Below are 7,523 nucleotides of genomic sequence, written 5' to 3' on the forward strand. Positions count from 1 at the left end.
TTAACGAACAAACACAAACAATAGGCTATACCGATGAGACATGCTGGTCTTGACACCGAAATTTTCGAAACTCCTTCCATTTTGAACTAATTATTAAAAAGAGACATCAGCGAATTACTCGAAGATCAAACCATATTCTTTGGACTTGAAAATCATGGAAAAAATACAAGAATATATATTTTTAACATAAACACCATTATATACAAATATTAAATAAGAAATTCAATTAAATAAATTAACAGTTAGTAAAAATCACAGTTTACTAAATACAAATTTAAAAAAAATAGATATATGTCTATGTTTTTCTTCGGAAGCATATTAATTTATATTTTAGCGCTGAAACATAAATAGGAATTAATTTTTAATAAGTAAGCTAAATAAATCATGCCTGAAAATTCGAAAAAAAAAGCATTCATACGTGATACTCTCAGGTCATATCAGAATTATATGAATTCTAAAATAAATAAGAAGCATACAGAATAGAATAAAAAATTGTTTTATTATAAGAAACAAATAAAATAAATGAATTAAGTGCCAAGGCTAACGAATAAGACTTAGCATTACGACAAAATAAGTATGCAATCGCTATATTCTTTTCAGCAACAGCAGATCAACTAAAACCTCAAATAAATTCTTTTTCAGAAATTAGAAAAATTTTTTTAGGATCTACAATGCAGAAATATATACAACTAAATATTAAGAGGAATACGAAATAGTTTTATAAAACAAACTGAAAGATGCTTTTTGTCACAGGAATGCAATATCACATTGCAAAAATATTTAAAGCTAACTAAGGTTTAAAACATCATTAAATGACTTCCATGATTCTATAAAAAATATTTTGGTGCTCAGAGCTCTTTTTCAGATCTTAACAGAAACGCTAAAGCCAATAAGGTCACTCTTTGAGCAGTGGAGATACTCCTACTTGCTTACTTTATACAGTTGTCATCTACACTGCCAATGTCATCCCTCTATGCATCATCTACTGCTACTCCTGAAAATAAATTCCATACAAAAAATTTAGTTTCTTATTATAAGCTTATAAACAGAATATACTGTAATTGATATTTTCAGATCAGAGCTCCCTGAACACTCAATAAATATGCATGTAAAATCATGCCTTGGAAAGCGCTTACCCCAAAGCGCAAAGTGCAAGATAGATGAAATCTAGTACTCAATAATTGCACCCAACTGTTGAATTGTACCAAATTTTGGGGAAAATCACTCAAGCAGAAATATGTATCTATTCCATCCAGTGACTGCAACAAAAAAAAAATTAAACGAGACAGGTGGATGGATTTACTGCATTGTTTTATTATTATATATAAATTAATTTTCGTACCTAATCCATCGACAAGTAGAAATTCTGTTGATCTCGGTTCATTATGCTCGGTGATTGAACATTATTAATTTAATGAATCAAAACTGTGTAACTGCCTTCGGTCTTTATTTAGTCTTTGAATAGTCTGCTAATCTGTCCGCTTGTACGGAAGCAAATAATTTTAGAACGCGACAATGACAAGTGAAATAGGGAGTGTGATTTTGACATTGAAATTATATAGCAGAGTTCACACGAGGCCAAATATTGTCCGTAATGGAAGGTCACGCCTACTTCAGAAGTTCACGTAACCGCAATGGGACAATGGCAAACAGTTGTTCCGATGAGACAACCATTTGAACCCTGCTTTTGTATCAAATTTTTGAACCAATCAGCCAATGGATGCAAAATTTATGATACCGAAAATGCATAATGTCTCCTTCCAAATTTATGCAAGATGCTTTAATCTCGCATATCATGGAAAAATGAATGGATTCACACGTACTGAAATAATATATATTCTTCTCGAGTTTTTATTAGCTATATACAAATATTTTTAAAAACTTTAAAATATATTTTCTAATAAAATTACGAATTAATTTTAAACATTAAAAATTTTTTGTATGAGAATTACTTAAATTAATCTCTTGTTCTACTCTAACTTGAAAAAATTTAAGCAAGGATTTAATTCTTTTCTAAACTTAGCAAAAACTTTCATTGGAATATTTGAACGCGGACATTGCATTCGTATACGTAATTGATATTAAGAAAATATAGCAATATATCAGCGCTAGAATAAATAGGACAAACGCAGGATATAATATAAAAATATTTATTTCAAACAAAATTTGGATTAAGATCATTATCACAATAAGAAGAGCTTTACAATCATGTATAACGTAGTAATGAATGTTATGACATTGAAATGCAATCAATATTTACCCTATCTTAAAACAGTTAATGGAGGTAAATGTGGAAAAATCGAGGGTTTTCCTTAAAATCCTTTGATGAAGATTGTATATATCAGATGATTTCAGCCTATATATAAGTCAGTAGTTGAATGGGATATACGATGTCAAAGCAGATTTCGAATGTAATTATTATCTTTACACAGCATTTATTCCAAGAAGTTATCCAGATATAATATACTATTACCATCCATGAGGATTGCGGCATCCGAGAAAGACTGACTTCTGCAATTTCATCCAGTGGTGTTTCTAATGGAAATATAGAAACTGAAAATTAATAAAAAATATTACAAGCACACAATGGACATTTACATAGGAAAACACCATATTAAAAATACTCGATTAAAAAACTTATTTAAAAATAAAATCCTCGAAAATCTCAATATTGATATTTTATCAATTATTTTTTTGGTACATTAATTAACGAAAATAAATATGACAGCATTTCTATATTTAGTCTTCTATTTGGATTTTTCTTGTGTTATTCCATGCTCTTGTTATTTAAGAATAATTTTTGGTTGACATGATAAAGAGTATAATATTTATCACAATACTTGCATATAATTTTATATGATTATCCTCTTATGTGAAAAATGCCTACAAAATCACTTCAGATGAGGAATCACTTCAGCATTACAGCAATTTTTAAACGCTAATTATTATATTTGATTGCAAATGATTAATCTTCTTCAGAAATATCTCTAAATATGATAGAGAGTAGACGATAGCAATGCCTTGAGAAAGAGAGCTGCACAGTCTTATATAATGAAGAAACATGCTAGCCAATCAGCAAACTCACAATAAGAAGTGCCATAATGCAGTATTAATGTGATAAAATAATTTAATATTAATTTTCTAGAATTGTAAAAAATCTATGATAATGTATTGCAATTGGCACAGTTAAATCTTGCAACCACCAACCTTTTAGCAATCTCCAAATTTTAGAACTTTTAGATTATTTAATCGAAAAAGTGAAATATGAATCATGAAACTGTCTGAGAGTACAAGCAAAAAAAATTTTTTAGGGCAATTGCATTAAATTGGAAGTCTTAACTTTATCTTAAATTCTGACTTGTATTTGTGACATCAATTTAAATTTTTTTACCTAAGAGTGTGTTTGTGTGATTCAATTTTCGTAAAAATGTAAGAAAAAGTTATTGACATTAGCGTTCGAATTAAATTAATGATCAGAATGGATTATAAATGTTTTATTCATACCAATAAATAATGGCTATCATATATGTATCAATATTAATTGAGAAATAGAAATGAGTTTTTTTTTTTTTTAATTTCAGTCAATTGTCAAACTTTTGGGTACCTAATTTTATAAAACTTGCGGCACGGTTTTTAGAAACAGAATCCATTCTCCGGCATCCTATGCTTATTTTCTGGAGACACACAGCGCATCTTCTTTTCTAAAGAATTTTCATGATTCTAAATCAAAGTCTTTTACAAAAGAAATCAACATTAACCAGAAAGAATTGATAACAATTTTAAGCGCGCATTATAATTTTGCTAATTCTGGAAATAACCCACAGATTCAAGAATTTTTCTCAACCGCCATGTGATAAGAACGCATGTTCTAACCTTTCATCTAAATCTTTAAAAGTAAGTATAAGGACACAGCAAAAATAAATCAAATTATTTTAAAAGGCTAAGTTAAAAAATTCTAAATTTTGTTCAATAATAATTAAAACATATATACTAAAAAAATCTTCAACAAATTATTAACTAATTGCTTTAAATATTTACTAGGATGTACGATTTTGAGAAAAAATGGCCTCAATATAAAACATTAAACCGTTATTATTATGCAGCATCTAATTTGAAATTAGAAATTTGAACATACTCATTTAGTACAAGATATCTAGAACAAATAATCGAATATATAAATATTAGAAATTAACTAAACGTCAAATAATTAAACATAAATATATAAACTGATGCCCACACAGTCTAAGAAACATATTTTCATAAATTAATATACTATTTAAAATTAATTGATATTAGTATTCAGCACTTGGAAATGAATCTAAATAGCTTAAATAACTTTATCATGCATTATTGATGATTGCAATCTGAATGGTAAAGCATTACCTGTTCTGCACTGGACAATCGACTCACAATTTCCATCCTCTGATTCGAAACTAATACAGCATGCACTTCAGACTGTCCTGCTCTCATTGATAATGTTTAATTTGTACTTAAGAATCGCGTTTATTCATCATTTTCCCATATTCTTTTTTAAAAGCAATCACTTTGCGGGTTGCTACAATATAATGAATTCCGGTTAATGATAAATTAAATAATGTTTTAAAATAACTGATGTATTCAAATAAATTTCATGCAATAAAGCTTCACAGGTTAAATTTCTTTTTCTGCATGAGTGCGTGAATGTCTACTTAAATTTTTTCTTTTTCATGAATGCTTTTTCACAAACTTCACAGACATAAAACTTTTCTTTTTTTATGCGTACCTAAATGTCTTTTGAAATTAGATTTATCGATGAATTTATTACCACAGACTTCACAAACATAAGGTTATTCTTTCGTATGAATGCGCAAATGTCTTCTTAAGTTAGATAATTGTGAGAATGGCTTTTCAGAGACTTCACAGACATAAGGCTTTTCCTTCAAATGAACACGTAAATGTTTCGTTAAAGTGCCTCTTTGGGAGAACGCTTTACTACAAACTTAACATACATAAGGTTGTTCTTTCGTATGAATGCGCAAATGTGTTCTTAAGTTAGATAATTGTGAGAAAGGCTTTTCACAGACTTCACAGACATAAGGCTTTTCCTTCGAATGAACGCGTAAATGTTTCGCTAAAGTGCCTCTTTCGGTGAATGCTTTACTACAAACTTCACAAACATAAGGTTGTTCTTTCGTATGAATGCGCAAATGTCTTCTTAAGTTAGATAAATGTGAGAAAAGCTTTTTACAGACTTCACAGACATAAGGCTTTTCCTTCGAATGAACACGTAAATGTTTCGTTAAAGTGCCTCTTTGGGTGAACGCTTTACTACAAACTTCACAAACATAAGGTTGTTCTTTCGTATGAATGCGCAAATGTGTTCTTAAGTTATATAAATGTGAGAAAGGCTTTTTACAGACTTCACAGACATAAGGCTTTTCCTTCGAATGAACACGTAAATGTTTCGCTAAAGCGCCTCTTTCGGTGAACGCTTTACGACAAACTTCACAAACATACGGTTTTTCTCTTGTGTGGATACTTAAATGGAATTTTAATGAATTTCTTTGCGAAAACTGTTTGACGCAGTATTCACAAACGTAAGGTTGTTCTTTTGTATGAATGCGTAAATGTACCTTTAAATTAGACATACGAGCGAATGCTTTATTACAGACTGCACAGACATAAGGTTTCTCTTTTGTATGGATATGGTAGTGTTGCGTTAATGTATTTCTGCTCTTGAATGCTTTACTACAGACTTCACATACATAAGGCTTTTCTTTCATATGAACGCTTGTATGCATTTTTAAATGACTTCTTCGTTTGAACGCTTTTCCACAAGTTTCGCATACGTGTGGTTTTAAATATGAATGACAAGATAAATGCGTATTTAAAGCTTTTGTATTACTGCAGTTTAATCCACATAATTCACACTGAAATTTTCCTTCTTTCAGAGGAAACGGCGAATGTTTCTTTAGTTCTTTCTCCATATTTAATTGTACACCACACACATGCAATACGTAAATTTTTCCCGATATGAATACCAATAGATGATACCCAATTCCTCGTACTTTCCAATGAAAATATTTCGTCAAATTTTTTCGAATCTTAAATTTTTTATCTCAGTGAAAAACTGAATGCTTTATTATGTCATTTTTATATATTGCATTATATTCTTCAGACTGAAATATCTAATCTCGTGATTTGAAAAACTTCGGTCTATCCAGTCATTAGAAATTGTTCTTTGCCTAAATACAAAAAATCAGACATTCAATTGAATTCAATGATGATAATCCTAATTATTCAAAAATAGTTCTATCGCTCAATTCATTTATTTTTTTTACCGCATTCCTTCTAAAAAGATTTCAATCGGTATTCTTTAAATTCTAAATAGTATAATTATCCATTCGTCTTTTTTAATGATTATTAAAAACACAGCTTTTGATTTTTAAGATTAAAAAGAGTTTGGAATATTTACTTATTTAAAAAACCCTTACTTGTAACGACTCCTAACTTTTTAAAACTTGTCGAAGTCGTGTTTTGACCTCTTATTAATCTTCAATGTAAAAGCTGCGGAATATAATGGAGTAAATTCTGTTATTCCAATTCGCTATTAATCAGAGCTTCTTTGTGAAAGTTTACGTTTCATATAATAATATCAGTTAACTGAGAACATTTCTTCTTGTAACCGTAGAAGTTCTTTGAGCAATTATTGTATGCAATTTCCGAAGCATAATAATAGAAAAAATTTGTTTTGAATCATGATTTCATGGTGTCTCTCGGTATAATCTTTGCGAATGTCGGGTTAATGGTAATTTTCAATGTGTCCATGGTTTTCACACACCTTTCGTAACAGACCTTATTTTATTTTAAGTCTTTGCATCAAATTAGTTTAGAACATCGTCTGTTATGTACTGGTTGTCCATTTTGTAGGATTCTAGCACTTAATATCTATACCGTTATAGATATAATTACATATTCAATCAGAAAACTGTTCTATAAGAAGTAAAGAATTATATTTTTTTGTTTTCGGCTTAATTAAAGTATTCCTGAAGATGGTCCAAATATCTATACAGTGCGGGTTCTATTTTCCATATTTGGATAATGAAACATTCTTCATACACTAACATATCTGCAACGTACCGAGATTTGTAGCGTTAAATATAACAATTTTAGACTAATGGATCTTCTGCCTTGAGGGAAGATGCATATTTCAGTGCATAGTTCTGCTGAAGGGCTATTGCTTATTCCCTAATAATAAGGAAATTCTAAACATTATGATTCTATCGCTGCGGTGTTTTTAAATATGAATATTTTTTTGCTGCAGTTTAAGGTGAAAAACATTATATTGATTGAATTTGCTAAAATAGGGAAATTGTATAAAAATTTAGAAATCATAAGTTTTGAAAATCAGATTTATTGTATCAAATAAGATGATACAATAAATCTTCATTAACTGTTTTTCGTAATAGAAATGAATGGTTTCGCTTATTATTTTGTAGGAACAAATGATTGGGCTAGTGCTTGTGATGTTTCATTATATTGTA

The 7,523-nt window shown here is 29.3% G+C and overlaps 1 protein-coding gene across 1 annotated transcript; it reads right to left on the bottom strand.

Moving 5' to 3' along the window:
• Nucleotides 1-4,979: 4,979 nt before the first annotated feature.
• On the bottom strand, nt 4,980-6,540 carry LOC129972342 (zinc finger protein 479-like). The gene has a single exon (XM_056086449.1). The coding sequence runs from the start codon at nt 5,964-5,966 to the stop codon at nt 4,980-4,982; it is 987 nt and encodes a 328-aa protein (XP_055942424.1). The 5' UTR covers nt 5,967-6,540.
• Between the last annotated feature and the right edge of the window lie 983 nt (nt 6,541-7,523).

This window comes from Argiope bruennichi, chromosome 1 (genome assembly GCF_947563725.1).
Source record: "Argiope bruennichi chromosome 1, qqArgBrue1.1, whole genome shotgun sequence".
In the NCBI taxonomy this organism is placed as follows: domain Eukaryota; kingdom Metazoa; phylum Arthropoda; class Arachnida; order Araneae; family Araneidae; genus Argiope; species Argiope bruennichi.

Excerpts from the sequence above, each read along its gene's own strand:
- LOC129972342 (XM_056086449.1), bottom strand. The coding sequence starts at position 5,966 with ATGGAGAAAGAACTAAAGAAACATTCGCCGTTTCCTCTGAAAGAAGGA.